Raw genomic sequence first — 16,428 nt, 5'->3', positions numbered from 1 at the left:
ACAAATGGTGTTTGATGTTGATTGGAGCAATAGTGGACAATACAAGATGAGGAGAAGTAGCCTGAAGGAGGTATCCCTGCAAGACATCTCTTCTTTACTTTTTTCCCCCCTCTCCCTTCACAAGAGCAAAATCACCCCCCATATGGTAGATTTGCTTGAAGATCCCTATCCTCCCTATCCTTATCCTCCCTAAGTTCCAATAGTTAGAAAGGAACAAGTATGGTATTGGGAATGTAATGATGGAGTTTGTTTTATAGTCCTATGGTTGATTTCCTTTAGTTGGAGTTCCAAAGTTAGATTTGGAGGAGGAGGACATAATAGTCTAGGATGAGTGAAGAAACCGTGGCACAATTATGGGATTGTGTGAATTCCCATGTATGCTCCTTCATCTTTCTCAATTGCACACCTCAAGCACAATCACGTGAAACATGACATTGGCCAAAGAGATTTGGGAGCATTTGGCCTATGTGTATAATTGGTTATCATCCATGAAGAGAGTAGTCTCCTTGGAAGTGCAGATGTGTGTGTAAAGACTTCAATCGCTAATGAAAGGCCAGGGTAAGAATGATTCGAATGGTGGCCATCCTTGTAGTTAGTGAAAAAGAATCTTCATAGTCAATCCCTGGCCCCTGAGCATAGCCTTGTGCTTACCACAAACTCATTGGATGTATGCTTGGTCTTGAAAACCCACTCGACACCAATAGTCGATCATCTCAACTTCCTGGGAACCAAGTCCCATTCTTCTCGATGGCTTCCATATCTACTTGCATGGCTATCCTCTAACTCTCATGTAAGATAGCTTCCTTAACTAAAGCAAGCTCCTTGTTTTGAATGATCTGAGACATCAATGCATAGTTCACTTGTATCAAGGCTTGGATATAAGCTGGATATAAGGATATAGAGCCGAGCGTAAGGTAGACAAACAATCGACCAACACAGTCAATCCAACCAATAAGTGGTCAGGCTAGTCTACCACGTTGGTCCAGTCGACCTGTCTAGTTAATTGACTGGAGGACCTACCCATTGCCCATAAATAGGGCCATTTTGGCACTTTGTTATATTCTAATTGTATCGGCTTCTCTAATGAATAAAGCATAAGTTTCTAGCATCTCTCTCTTGCATTCTTCAGCACATTTCTACTATCCCTCCTTGCATATATTTCCATTGTATCTTTGACAATAATGTATTGTATAGTTAGTATGTGTGTGCACTCCTCTCCTCTCAGTGTCTCCCACCTTCAATAATAAACTTACAAGTGGCAAGATGAGCCTAGTGATTGTGGTGGAATTGCTGCTTTCGTACATGATATGGAGAGGATAGAAGTCATAGAACAGACTGGCGAGGTTGAAGCCAAGCAAGGCAAGATCGACTCGGATCGTGTAGCGACTCTCTAGGGGAAGATGATTCCTATGTAACACGTGACAAACATGAGTGTCCTTGAGTGTCCTATTAGGAATTGAAATTGAGTATGAGCTTGGAGTATATTATAGTGAAGAGCCAAGTCCAGGGCTAAAGCTCATGATTCTCTAACCTCAATTGCACCAGCTTCATACTCCTCTTTGCTGATCGCTCATCCTCCCAAGAGAAAATCATGCAGGCATTTCATCGAATCCGGCAGTTGGATGCGTTTCCGAAGATCAATGAGGATTTCTACAGTCGATCTTTGTCCGGCGGCTTCATCACTCTCATCTCATCCGTCTTCATGGTCCTCCTGTTCCTCACTGAGCTCAGTGCGTCCAATTCTCTGCTCCTTCCGTCCATTTTGCAATTTGTTGGCGTTCCTGTTCTTAGAAAGCAGACTTCACGATTGTTGCCGACCTGCGCCTCAGCATAGGGAGCACCATATACCTTTTGTTGAAGCTATGTGCCGCCGGCGTTGCTTCCAACGTTCGTCTTTGTAGCCAATGTTATCACAATCTCTCCCATTGGGCCTTTAACGCCAGCGCGGTGTGCTTTGCTCAATGAGCTACAAAGTTGCCTAGAGACGGCGCAATCGTTTCGATTAGACGAAATTTTGCGGTTGCTTCTAATTATAAACTGGCCAAATATCGCATCTTTGCCATAGCCTCCACCACTAATCCTTGTGTTTTAATGTCTGGAGTCTGGAAACATCATTCGCGCTTGCTTTAGGCTAGCTTGCAACACCTCAATCCTTAAGGTAGGACTTAGCTTTGAAGATAATCCGTCAAATATTCATAATACGGACATCTCTAATGGACCAAAAGTGAGGTGTGATGAAGGGCATAAAAACAGGGGGGTGGCCTTCCCTTTCATGGCCTTTAATGATTTAGAGGTATGACCTCTCTGCTGTGGCCTGAATTTTGGCGGAGCTGAGGGCCGCAGGATTTTCTGACGTCGCAAACGTTGGAGGAGCTGAGGATCGGCTGACGTAGCAAAGGTGCGTGGAGTTCAAAGCGTATTGATGGGCTTCACAGGCAGAGATTAGCATCGTAAGAGCGTATGTCTGTCGACAGGCCAAGGCGTAGGCACTTTTTTTTTTTCCCACACCTTTTGCCTGAGCTCAAGGGTTCATCTTACACAGGATGTAGAGGCACGTCTACCATTAATTCTTGGGCTTAGTAAGCCTAGAGCCTGCTGGGCCTAATTTTGTCACAACTCCAACTTTAGGACGTTGGAGTTCCGAGATGGGTTTTGAAATTCCGGTTGAGTCAACACATAGATCTTGTTTTCATGATCTCAATGCGCCAGGTTGCTCCTCAGTTGGATACCCAAGCCATGATCTTGTGAAATGCCCAATCTGGAGCTGCAACTGGCTTAGACCACTTGTCAACGTAATGGTCAGCTTGATAAGTTTGGGATTTAAGCACTGTAGTTGACTCTAGTCGAACTCTTTATTTGTACTTAAAACCTATCATGATTATTTATTTCGGGTATATTTCTCTTAAATGCATTGGGCTCAGAAGTCCCCCTCTTCGTTTGTAAATAACTGTTGGTAAGTAATTGAAAATTTCAACTTTTTATGCTCATTTAAGTTTGGCATACTTCTCTCAAAATGCATCGGATAGACAGGGCCACAACTACAACACGTTGCTATTATGTCCCCCTTCCTCAAAGCCCATTTCCATGGCAAGCATTCCTACGGTTCATTCACTTCATTCTCTTGAGCACTTATATGGAATTTTGTAATCTTTACGTCTGAGGTTGGGATGAAGTTAAAGATCTAAAGTACTTATTCTTGAGCTTCTACATCAGTGTGCTCTTGATTCCCACTCAGTTAGTCTCTCTCTCTCTCTCTCTCTCTCTCTATCTATTTTTCTTTCTTTCTTCCCGCTCCACATTGTGGCCGTACAACTTGCTGTGCCCCCTGGCTGTTCTGAGAATCCATATCTGCGTCAAAACCCTGTCAAACTTGGCAGCAGGCTGATGGGTTTCTGCCTCGACTTTCTGCTACAGCAAATCCCAAATCTCGAATTTGCAGCCGGCACATTTACCTCTTCAGATTTGCTCCAGTTTGCCTCGCCAGCAGCACCCTTTTCCCCCCCTGTTTGATGTGGATTTCCTCTCCAAAGTCAACCTCCAGGAACGGCTCTCCTGACAGAGATTTCAGGCTCCAACAGTTCAATAAATTGCCAGATACTACCTAATGCCAGGTAGCTTCCTTCCACTCTTTCTGAGGATTTTCCATTGCAATTATATTTGCTGCTCTTCATGATATTGCAGCAAATGAAGACCCCCTCATTTAAGGCATGGATCCCCCTGGTAATACCCTGCAAATTCCTTCAAGGGCACCTCGGCAATCTCAAATCACTCAATGTTGTGTTCAAATTGCACACCCCACCTGTTTTGGGGCCTTTGCATCTTGGGTATTTTGTGTCACATGCTCATCTGAAGACTTGGACCATATCCTTTACCTACCGTGAGAGGCACCTTAACGTCCTTAAGGACATGGTACAAGTCGTGTTCCACGAGACACATCGATATAAAGATATTCCCCACGAGTTTGCTGTCCACCTTTGGCGAGATTTTTACCCATCTACTTCAGTATCTCCAGGGTATTCTCCCCCATCTTCAGCCCCCAGATATCCTCCCGAGCAAGGTTCCCCTTCCCCAGGACATTCTCTCCTATCTAAAGAATCCCCTTCTCTCGGATATCCTCCTCTTCCGACAGCAGCTCAGTACCCTCTCCCGGATCCGTGGACTCTGCAGTCAACCCCGATCCTTTTAAGAGCAGTAACACCCATACCTTCTTCATCAGTGCTACCTCCTTCAGACCCTCTCTGCTAGACTGTGACGGGTGGTTCCATCCTGCATCCCCTGCCCCAGCCAACATGAGCATTTTCAGGGAGTAGCCCGAAGAGATGATACAGACTAGAGTGCAGCACCTTTGCGCTCGTCTCACAGGAAATTCAGATATGTCGAACTGCTCGCGTGTAAACTCTCTGGTGGTTAGGGATGTAAATCCAAACAACTCTCCTGATGTTACTCAACATACCCAAGCGCTACTTCAACAACAAATCTCTGAGCTTTTAAAGCCTTTAGGTACCATTTGGTAACTTTCTTTCTTCATCAGGGTACTTCTTGCTTGCGGAGCTGCCTCAGTCTCTGACGCTGATTCTTCAGTGTCTAGATCTTTGGTCTCTTCCTCTTGCGTGATTGCAAGCCTCGTTTTATGAGAAACCACTGGAGCTTATGGTGCTGCTGCTTGTGGCTCTGTCTCTTGGAACACCATGTCCCTTCTTACCACCAACTCCTTTGTCTTTGGGTCGTAGAGTCGATACGCCTTTGACTCTTTTTTGTGCTTGCTCCTTGGGTCCAACGTGGTCATGTTTTCTTTGTTGACATGCATGTATGCTTCCGAACAAAAAATTCTTAGATGTGAAATCACAGGCTTGTTACCGAAATAGGCAAATATTTTCTAGTAATTTTAATTCGTTACAAGGTTTCTTTATGCTGACGTTTCATTGTTTTTGGTAATAATTTGTTTTCACACTGCTATTAGCACAAGATATTGTTCGTGGAAATTGCTTCTATTGGTATGTTTGCTTTGAGCAGGTTTTGTGGTTACTACAAATTTAGTGTGATATCCACTTATTTGCCAACGATAGTGGATCTTTTGAATTCTCCTAAAGTATTATTGTGCAGGGTTATATCTTCATCCCGTAACTTCCAGCGAGCTCATTGTAGATACTTCGAGGGGTGAAACTCTTACAATACTTGTGAGTATATCTATTACTTTCTAGAAGCTTTTTTGCTTGTATTAGGTTGCATGTGTCTTTTGCTGGTGTATCTTATGTCAAATTACATTTCTCTTCAAGCATTTACTTAAATCTTATTGTCAAGCAAGTTATTGTTGTCAATGGAGTTTGAACGAGTAGAAGGGCTTGCATTGGTCTAGCATGTCAATTGCCAGCTTTGTCTGAACTTATGGGTGGTTGGATGAATGGACACTTGTGGAAGGGTAAGCCCTTTTGACAAGACACTTCCCATGATGCACAACCGTTCACAAGAGCTACAACTCTTCCAAAGAGGCATACACTTATGAATAGGACACTTCTATTGATAACATTGTAATGCACCCTTTCATTAAGGGTCACACCCTTCACAACGGGTACACATGTTTGCATGCACATTCCTTGAGAGCACACACGTTTTCATGTATGGCTCTTTACTCTATATATAGGAGAGGCCTCATTGTATGGATCATACACTTCAGACATTGTAAGCAATACAAATATTCTTGTTCTCTGCTACTATGTAGTCTCCTTTTTGCTCCTTAGCTCACTACTGATATTAGATTACTAGGATTTCTACAATGGTGCCAGAGCAAAATTCCCTCTTGCCTATAAAAAATGCCACTCTTCTTCTAGCTCCTACGTGATACCAACTTATGCTAGAAGGTGTTCATGCATTTTTACATGGAAGAGATGCAGAGATGTGATAAAAATTTCACCCACTACCCCGCATAATCTCCTAGTGGCCTATGTATCCCCCTCACGTCATTAGATGATGTGAATGGATATGACCACTCCTGCCATTTTGCATGCTTGGGCTGTCCGAGACCATGGGACCCATCTTTTCGCCACATGGATGCACTTTATTATGAAGAGTCCTACGTCTTCACTCAAGGGGCACCTCCCTTCATGACAACAGGTATACTTTTTCACCAACAGGCACTGATGACGACATAAGTGTTGCTTTGCCCTCGCCATTCTCTAATTTCAACCATACAGTTACAATGTCTTATTTGCCGATGTTCCTAGTGTTCTTATACTAGAGATTGGCCAAATACTTTTGCAAACAATTTGCTGAACCCGCTTATGCCCTGTGCACTCAGATTTGCAAACATACCTTGCTCCACGACTTTGTTTTATGAACAAGCGAGACCATTAGACCTTGAAAGCCTTGGCTTTCGTGCTCCGAAAACCCTAATTTTTGCCTCAGGAGACAACTCATTTTCCGCCTCGAGAATGCCATCCTCTGCCTTGACAGCAACACTTTGTCTGGTTCTAATTTAATGCTGGCAAACCCACACAAGATCAAATGCCAAGGTCTCAAGTTTTAGTGCAATCGTTGACACACATCGGACCGCAAACTCCAGGCCCCAAACATTTCAACATAATGGTAGCATCTCTTTTCTGTCATGTGGTCTCTTTCCACACCATTAGGTTTATAATTTGCTTTTCTTTCATGAAAAAAGCAACAACATTACGATAAATGACAAAGCTCTCACAAAGGAACGGACCCACGTGGTGATACCCTGGGCTTAGTATCTTCTTCTCATTTCACACGAATATCTCGAGAACCCTCAGTTGCTTAGTTTCAAGTTCAAATCGCACACCCACTTACCTTGGTACGGTGGCCTCATAGGTTGTTTTCGTCATTTGGGCTAGGATAACATTGTAGAACAATAGAGGGTATGCACAATGGAAGCTAACCCAAGAGATAGAGTTATGGAGCCCAAGAATCACACAGTGGTATATTCAAATCCAAACTTCTTATTCTTAGTGTGTACACTTCAACAGATATGCAGAATGTAGATAGACAATGCACAAGAGAGAGATGTAGTGAGATCCAGCCTTAAGACCAACAAAAGGCGGTAATAAACAAATATCCAGCCAATATTCTCACATCAACAATTCAGCAAATGTACTCTTAACCTGTCCATTAGGCCCGGCTGCCACATACAAGCAAGCAATCCTCCATGTAGAACCAGGATGCTTGTTGGCAACGCATCTTGCTACGTGCTGTTAGAAGGCAGGAGTAATCGTGGAGACGGCTGCAGAGTCTGCTTTTGTCCGCACACTAGTCCTCTCACTTTTTCTCTGAGGACATTGCCACTATAGTGACCTTTCTGGCCACAGTGATTGTACGTATGTGAAGCCTTGAGTGCTTCTCTTTTTGCATCTTATTTCTTATTCCTTCCCTTCAACTCAGCCGCCAAAGCCTCCGAGCCACTTCCCTGGGAAGGACTTTGAAATCTCTCCTCCTGGTCGAGCACCATGGGTACCAATTCCTCCCAGGTCAACAATTCATCCTTCCACTGGTAATCAAGGACGAATAAAACGAGTGGGACAACAATGTGATGGCCTGCCCTTAGATGTATCTCCTTCCTTGCTTGGAGATTCTCTTACTGAAGCTCCTAGAGCTTATTGATGTGCTCCCGCATTGATGAAGACTTTGTGGGATCCAACAACCTCATCTAAACTTCCAAAGATACCCGCTTCATGGGAGAAGTTCTGTTGTACATGGATGCCAAGTGCTCCCAGATACTTTTGTGCTTTACATGATCAATAACCTGAGGAGTACAGTTTAGGAAAATGAATGAACGTACCGGTCCTAGATCTGAGACCTGGTCTCGGCCTCCTTTGGCTTCAAGGTCCCTAAATTTGCTGCAAGGGGATCAGGCCTGACAATCCCCACCAATATGAAGTGTGCTAAATCATATGACTGTAGGATGGATTTCATCATAACCTGTCACACAAGGTAATTGAGCTCTTCTTATTGACGGTGTAGGGGGAAGGTGGGTAATACATGAATTTTCAACTGGCTCTCCGCTATCTCGGCTAGGGTAGCCATGTCAGAATGAAGAGAGTCGAACTGAGACGAGAGGGGGGATGGGAAAGAAGGTGGAGAAGGGGATTGAAGGAGAAAGAGAGGAGAGGGCTAGAGAAGATAATGAAGCATCTTGGAGCCTAAGGTACCTTCACACCTTTGCCTCAAACACAGCTCCTTTCAAATATGAAAACACCCTTCAAACATTACACACCTTGCCGGACTCTCGAAGAGTCCAAAGCTCGCACACTCCTCTTCATATACCTCTGAACGGCATTCACTGGCTCCAAGCTCCCTTCACATCTTGGGTCTCTAGCCAACCTTTGGCTGTGATACCATGTGAGAGTGCAGCGAACTGGATAGAAAGAGAGCACGCACACACACACACACACACACCAAACAAATTGAACTGCAAAAGAGAAGGAGAGAGACTGCAAGGGATCTTAGGGAAAAGCAAAACCTCCAACAAAAGATGATACAACAATGAGAGGGGGGGCCTATATATATAGCCTCACCCCCCTACAGGCGGCTGCAATAAATGGCCAATTAGCCTATCTCTAGGGGGCCAACCAGCAGGTCGGTCTACCCTTGCTCCTGGCCCGAGTGTTGGGGCCTGGTAACCCATGTGAAGAACCAGCCTTCTCAAGAATGCAAATGTGTGCAATGCATGCAGAATTTGAATGCCAATTGGCCCTCCAATGGGGAAGAGTGCCCTCGTGAGAGTACTTGTTGCTATTTCGACCTACATGCAAGGTGGGAGAGAGATGGTGGATGAATGCAAGGTGAATGAAGAATGCTACGTGAGATTCACAATGAAAGGGTGATACCCTTTCATTAATGTCCCTTGAGATCACTCAAGTTCCATCTTCCCATTTACACCTACCCTTAGCCTATGACCCATGCATCAATGCACCTTAATGCACCCTTCCTTCCTATTGCCCCTAGGACCTAGACACGTGTGCACATTTTTATTAATAGAATAAGTATCACATGTCCAAATTCGATGCCGTTTGAAGCAGTGGCTCCAGCTCGACTAGTCCTATCTACTGAGATGATCCACCGCCATAACAAATCGGTCGGTGTCCATCATTAATACAAATACATGTTACACCATTGGCGTATAATATATAATAATGTTTTAATGTCTACTAATCACGGATTAGTGATTTCTCTTGTCATGACTCTCCCTCCTGCTTGAATGGGCAGAAGTCCTCTTTTGGATCCTCTCTTGTCTCTTTCTCTTGCGTACGCTTTTCTTTTACTTCTACATTTGCATCTCCTCTTCATAATTTGCAAATAATCTTCTCTTGGTAGTACACGATCTCTTTTGGATCAGAACTTAAATCTCATCTTCAAGTTTTGGTTCCTCTTTATGCTGAATATTCAAAATAGAGAAGTACCACTGTAGTGCCTCTTCAATATCTCTTCATACTCAGAATTCCCTTCTGAATACCAAGCAGCTGAAATCTCTTTATAGTAACCTGCTCAATAAGATGAAACATATTCTTCAACAAATTGGTCAGTATTAGAACGATTCTCTCACCCAAATGTTTCATTGAACTAGGTAGACCTTGGCTATGGATGATTTTGCGATGGAGAGCTACTTAGTCTATAGAAACTATAGAGAGCTACTTAGTCTATGGAGAGCTACTTAGTCTATAGAAACTATAGACCTTCAATCTCTTTTTCCAACTCTTCTATTTCAGCCCTATTTATTATATCAAACGCTCTACACGGAGGAGAAAAATATTTATTCTCTGTCCATACTCTACAATGAATATGCCTACTCTCTATTTAGTTCACACATCCATACACCAGTGTTGGCTGAATGGATAGCATTTACACTTGGTCCTATGTTCATCGTAGAGTCCTAGAATGAGGAGGTAGAAGCCTCATCCTCATGCTTGGATGCTTGCCTTTCCCTTTTACAGAATTGGTTTTGGCAATTTTGGCTAATAGAGTAGGACATTTATGCCATGGATGCCCTGGCTTATGTTTCTTACATCCGAAACATTTACCCTCCTTAATTAGCTTTTTCTTCTTGTTGTCAGTCATGGAAGGAAATGGTATCCATCCAGGACGTGATTGGCTGTTAACATTTTGTACAATAGCTTTCTCCTTTCCTTTGTTGGAGGGTTTACGAGGATTCAATTTCCTCTCAGCAATCTCAGCCAATTTAGTGAGGTCTTTCAAGGTGGTTGGGTTGGACATTTCAACCTCATACCTCACTTTCGGGATTAGGGCTGCTAAATGCTTCTTCCTTCTATCATCCTCGCTCTTCTTAGGCAACTCTAAAGAGAGTTTCCAGAACCTAGCTGTAAATCCAGCGTTACTCTTGTTTTCGAATTGCTTGAACCTTTCCTAGCGGAAGGTCAATTCTTCTTCATGCCTTGGAGGCATGAAAGTGGCCTTAAGCTGCTCTACAAATTTGGACCATTGAAGAATAGGCTCTTTTCCCGTTTGTGATAAAGACCACCACATCAAAGCATCCTTCTGTAGATGCAATGTGGCAAGAGCAAGCTTCTCGTGGTTGGTCTTATCTTGATGGGCAAAATATAGCTCAAAATGGCGAATCCAATTGAGGATTTTATCCGCCTCTCTTGCTCCATCATACTTTGGGAACTCTATTCTTTCTCGGGGTTGGAATTTAGCTCTCTTTGAGGGGGTACTTAAATCGTCATCCCCAAAATTCAGCACTCTCTTAGTTCCTAATTTTGTCATAATGGACTGTTCAATCATATGGCTAAGCTGAGAAACCAGCTTATCAACGGGAGACTCCTCTCTCCCTCTTGCACTTGGATTATAATCCATCTGTACGGGATTTTGAGTTAAAGACGTAAACTCAGCGCCTTGCTCTTGGATGAACTTGTTTCTCCTTTCATTTCTGAAGGAAAACTCCCTATCAAGAGATTCTTGAAGGAGAGATGAAAGTAATTCTATATGTGGGTTATCATACTCAATATGTGTAAAACTCTCATCTACATCATCCTCTTCAGGAGGAGGTGATGGTGTTCTCTCCCTATCTCCTTCTGGTAGTGGAGGAAAAAGGACAAGTTCATTATTAAATATCCCTTCCCCTTCCATTCTTTCCTTTTAGTAATACAAGAGAGAAAATGACTTGTTGTAATTTCTGAAAAGGGGTTTATTTTACAGCAGAAGTCAAGTGTTGTAGAGTTGGTGGTACTTATCTGACTCCCGCTTCGTTTGTGTTGAGAAAACACTTGAAATGACCTCTTCTTTCTTCTCTTTTAAGCTTTTCTTCTTGTATTTCTGCTGTAAACTGGTACACTCCGTTTGGGCTACTTATTTTGAGTGGATTGGAGCTCTAGATACCGTTATAGGGGGTACTTGATGGGTGGCTCACCCCCTTAAAATTTTGTTCCAATCCGACTTTCCGTTGGGGAGAATGGGAGGGGTTTCTTTTTCCCACGGTTTAAGGGTTTTAAGGGTCTATTCGCACCAGGGGGGAGTCACCCCGTTAGGCCACCCCGTTCCCCATCCAAAGACCATAAAATTCAGAGAAAGCCCTTACCTCAGAATCCAAGATTTGCATGAATCAGGTGCCTTCCTCCAAACTCGCACCTCGCCTGCCACACTCCTATTAGGGCCCTCCAGAACTTACCCTCCATGAATGGCCTTTTGCTGGTTGTTGCAGAGGATCCCAATTTGCACATTGGAGCCAACCAGGTGGCTGTTGCATGCGCGAGCCTCCGTCAGTACGTCCGTGCCCTTCTTTCTTTTTGCCGAACGCTCCTCATGTGCGTCTTTGTGTTGTGCTCCTTTTTGAGTGTCTTCCATTCACCCTTCCTGCGTGTCGCCTCCTTGTGTGACTCTCTTCCACGCAGTCTTCTTGCACTTGTTGTCTGTGCCTCTATCTCACGTAGTCTTCTTGCGCTTGCTGTCCATGCCTCTATCCCATACGCTCTCGTCCTCTGTCCCGCGCACTCTTCTCCTTCTCCTTGCTGTCCCTTTCGTGGATTGTCGTTGCTCTGATACCAAATGTGAAGAACTGGCCTTTTCAAGAATGCAAATGTGTGCAATGCATGCAGACTTTGAATGCCAATTGGTCCTCCAATGGAGAAGAGCGCCCTCGTGAGAGTACTTGTTGCTATTTCGACCTACATGCAAGGTGGGAGAGAGATGGCGGATGAATGCAAGGTGAATGAAGAATGCTATGTGAGATTCACAATGAAAGGGTGATACCCTTTCATTAATGTCCCTTGAGATCACCCAAGTTCCATCTTCCCATTTACACCTACCCTTAGCCTACGACCCATGCATCTACCATTCAATGCACCTTAATTCACCCTTCCCTTCCTATTGCCCCTAGGACCTAGACACGTGTGTGCACATTTTTATTAATAGAATAAGTATCACATGTCCAAATTCGATGCCGTTTGAAGCAGTGGCTCCAGCTCGACTAGTCCTATCTACTGAGATGATCCACCGCCAATATATAATAATGTTTTAATGTCTACTAATCACGGATTAGTGATTTCTCTTGTCATGACAACCCAACCAATCAGGTTGGGTTGGCTGCACCAAAGGGGGTTTGCATGGCCTCTTGTTGGAAAGGTCACCTCCCCATCTGTAAGCCCCCATATGAGGAGAGCACGGGGGGGGGGGGGGTGAACCTGGGTCTTGAGAGACTGACACATGGGCGGGGTAATGCCTGCAATGTGGGCAGGAACCAAAGAATAAAGAAAAGTGCGGTACTTGGAAGAGCCATGGTGGCTGCAACAGATGGAGCTCATGGACGGAATAATGGCTATGGATGTTTAGCATGGATCTGGCCTGGAAGAGGCAGATCTGGAGCAGCACCAGACGGCAGAGTATACCCAGGAGAAAGGCGAGCCACGTGGCAGAAGCTGTGGGCAGGATCTCGACCTGCAACAGGCCTGGAAAGTGGCGCAGCAAAAAGGGGGAACCAGCAGGCCTGGTTCAGGCCATTGACTGATGCTGGTTGGAGCCAGCCAACCAGGCCTGGAGATGGGCAGACCAGGGGAGCTGTACCCTGCAAAGTTTGGGGGCCTGACAGCAGCCCAAACGGGCCTGGCAGAGGCTGTTAAGCCAGGCAATCTCCAATTCTCCAGGACAAGATAAACAGGTACAAACACCACTGGTGCCTCTCCAAATCCTGTCAAAGAAACCCCGAATCGGAGGCAAAAACCACAACCAAAGAACTGTCAAAAGCCCCGGTTCAGAGGATAAACAAAATAAAAAATTATTAAAAAAAAGTTTTTTTTCTGGCCTGACCAGATCTGGCCGACCAGATTGACCTGGTCGGTCAAATCTGACCAGGTTGACCGACTTAAAGCCCCTTCCTATTTAAAGGGGGGGGGGGGGGCTAGGTATTCCATCATCTTCTCTCTTCCAGCTCCAGAGGTTCCTGCACACCCTGAGCCACTTCTGCCTCCTGGCTGCCTCCTCTGCTGCCTCAACTTCTGCCTCCTGGCTGCCTCCTCTGCTGTCCTCCTTTTTGCTCCAGATTTGCCCTCTTTTCTGCCCCAGATCTGCCCCTCCTTTCTGCTCCAGATCTGTCCTCCTTTCTGCTCCAGATCTGTCCCCCTTTCAGCTCCAGATCTGCCCTCTTTTCTGCTCCAGATCAGCCTTCCTTTCTGCTTCAGTTCTGCCCTCCTTTCTGCATCAGATCTGCTCCAATTTCTGCTCCAGATCTGCCTTCTTTTAGCTTCAGATCTGTCCCAACTCCTGCTCCAAGATCTGCCCTCAACTTCTGCTCCAAATCTAACCTCCAACTTCCGCTCCAGATTATGTTCTTTCTATTCCAAATCTGCAGCAACCCCTGCATCAGTTTGCTGTCTCAGATTTGGTTCAGTTCCAACTTGTGGAGCTAGTGTAGAAGTCCACTACAGTTGTTAGGACTGACGTTTGTTTCCTCCAGAGCTTCTCTCATATCTTCACTTGTACTGAGTTCCGTTTGTGATATATATATCTTCTTCAGCCATTAATTGTCTTCAGTATTGTTTTATTTGTCTCCAAGTATTTTCTTTATATGGTATCAGAGCCAGGTGTGCCAATCGACACCTGAGCCTTGATCTGGAAAGCTTGGAAGATAAATCATCACCTGAAGATGTCTTCTCCCTCTTCCCCGAAGCGATCTCAGCCTGAATCAACCTCTATTCAACCATCACCTTCGACATATGTCGAGAGAGAGTCTGCTAGGATTGAAGGTGATGAATACCTCTCCAAACTCTTTAAAGAATTTGCTGAATTCCAGAAATGGAAGGAACTTGAAGCAGGTACCCGCACACCTCGTGCCTCTACCTCTCCACGGTTCTCTCCAATACGTCAACAAGGACCTCTATTCAACTCAGAAGAAGCTGAGCAACATCTCAAGTTCGGTGCCAACGAAGAACAAGTATCCCCTGACGAAAGAGGACAGGCCGGCATGAGAACATTGGATTATTCGACAGTGCCTATTCCACAAGAATCAGTGCAAGGTATGATGCCCTATTCCCTTAGTGCAACTCCTTCTGTTATGCAAGGCATAGGAACAAGTAATCACGAGGACACAGATCCATACATGCATGTGAACACTCGCAGACGAGAAAGGAGAAATGCGTCTGACAATGAGTTTGCTTTCGGTTCACATTCTTCCCTCCCTCCCATCCCTCTCATCTCTTCCGCTGCCATCTTTCCTCCAGTGGTTTCTCATCCTCCTCCTTCTCCCATGCCACTGGATTCCTATAGTTTATTTCCCTCTATCTCTCCCGCTGCCTCTTTTTCACCTCTCATGTCTTATCCCACCTCTCATATTCATCCCTCCCCCTCAGGACCTTTTCCAAATTCTTTTATTCCTCCGGTGATGCCACCTCTCCCTTCTTCTCAACAGCCAAACATGCTTTCACTGATATGACTCGTTTTAACGGGTCTAATTATACCACATGGTCAAATCTTATGCGCCATGTGCTTGATTCTCAAGACCTATGGGAACTCGTTCAAGGTACCGAATTGCCACCTGCTCCTCATGTTTATCCTCCTCAGGTAGTTCGTTCGTGGCGACATCGTAATGCCACTGCCATTGTTGAAATTATGCAAGGTCTTTTACCTGAATTTCACTCTCAATTACAGCATTTTGATCTTGCCTCTGAGCGATGGGCACATCTCACTGACCGCTATGCAGCTCGAGATCGTACTCGTCGCATCAATCTTGACCATGATCTCCAACAATTCCAGATTCTTGCTGACGATGATCTCAAGGTTAAACTAGCAGATTACCGGCGGTTAGTTGCTGAATTTGCCACAACTGGTCCTCCCAAATCCGAGGATGACCAAGTTACTTTCTTTTTAAATAAACTTCCGCCCAAGTATTTCAGTTTTATGCAACAAATCATTTCTCAACCTTCTCTTCCTACTTTTTATGAGTTTGAATGTCAACTTTTGCGTTATGCTCGTCTTTACTCTCAGGTCCACCAAAAACATAGCATTCCTGTTTTAGAGGGGGCTCTTCTCTCCGGGATTCCAAAAGATCAACCTAGCTCCGAAAAGCCCTCTCCTACTCCTAACCCCTCTAGTAGTAAACCCGCCTGGCACTCCCTTCCCAAAAAAAATAGGTTTTGTCAGCATTGCCAGAGAGTTGGGCATATTGACGATGAATGTCGCTCCAAAGCCAAAGGCCTTCTTCCTCAGCCTCCCACCATGACTCCTCAACCACCCCGTTGGACTCCTCAGCTCCCTACCACGACTCCTCAACCACCCCGTTGGACTCCACAGTCCCCTACCACGACTTCTCAGCCACCTCGTTGGCGTCCTAGGGGTGGTCCTCCTCCTCCTCCTTCGAACACTGGTCTCTGGAGACCCCAGGGCCATGTCACTAATCACTTCACTCCATCTCCTCCCTTTATAACTCCTGAAGGTCTGTCTGACTGGTCCACCGGAGATTCTCTAGACTTCACTTCTCAAGCCTTGATCCATATCACCGAGCTTGACTCCTCCTCTCCCTTATGTGGGTCAGCTTTTCATACTCTTCCATGTGGCTCTAAATCTTCTTGGATTGTGGATAGTGGAGCCACTCATCATATGACCCCTCATCCTGATCTCTTCATTTCTCGCCAACCGGCAATAGGGGAAGTTCGTTGTGGCAATAACTCTGTTGCTACTATTCATGGTGTTGGTTCAATAACTTTTGATACTGACAAAGGTCCCAATCTTGCTCAATTGGATCAAGTGTTTTATGTCCCCCAATTAGGGGTCAATCTTCTTTCTGTTCATCAACTTTGCCTCCTTGGTCGCACAGTGCTATTTACAAAGATGCATGTTGACATCATAGATGAGTCCTCGGGACTCCTTCTAGCTCGAGGTGATGCTCAACCTAATGGTCTGTACTTTATAAATCAATTTCTTGCGACTCCCTCCTATTGCGGTTCTGAGTTTCATCGGCTTTACGGTAATGCT

At 44.9% G+C, this 16,428-nt stretch overlaps 1 protein-coding gene across 4 annotated transcripts in view; it reads left to right on the top strand.

Moving 5' to 3' along the window:
• Positions 1–1,361: 1,361 nt before the first annotated feature.
• LOC147888338 (uncharacterized) overlaps positions 1,362–16,428 on the top strand; it is a 141,928-nt gene continuing 126,861 nt past the window's right edge. Inside the window, exons 1-3 of one of the 4 annotated variants that reach the window (XM_087392432.1) lie at positions 1,362–1,479; positions 1,516–1,730; positions 5,104–5,177. In XM_087392432.1, the coding sequence (XP_087248558.1) occupies positions 1,592–1,730; positions 5,104–5,177 (213 nt within the window). In that variant the 5' untranslated portion in view covers positions 1,362–1,479; positions 1,516–1,591. Of the gene's footprint in view, positions 1,731–2,714; positions 3,612–5,103; positions 5,178–16,428 lie in introns of those variants that run through there. The other 3 variants (XM_087392433.1, XM_087392431.1, XM_087392434.1) reach the window with 3 other exon arrangements.

The sequence above is a fragment of the Dipteris shenzhenensis genome, chromosome 21, assembly GCF_047967505.1.
Source record: "Dipteris shenzhenensis isolate YYH24624 ecotype China chromosome 21, Dip_SZ_1.0, whole genome shotgun sequence".
Classification (NCBI taxonomy): Eukaryota; Viridiplantae; Streptophyta; class Polypodiopsida; order Gleicheniales; family Dipteridaceae; genus Dipteris; species Dipteris shenzhenensis.
Note: the sequence above shows the minus strand (reverse complement) of the source record. Positions and strands in the feature narration are given on the sequence as shown.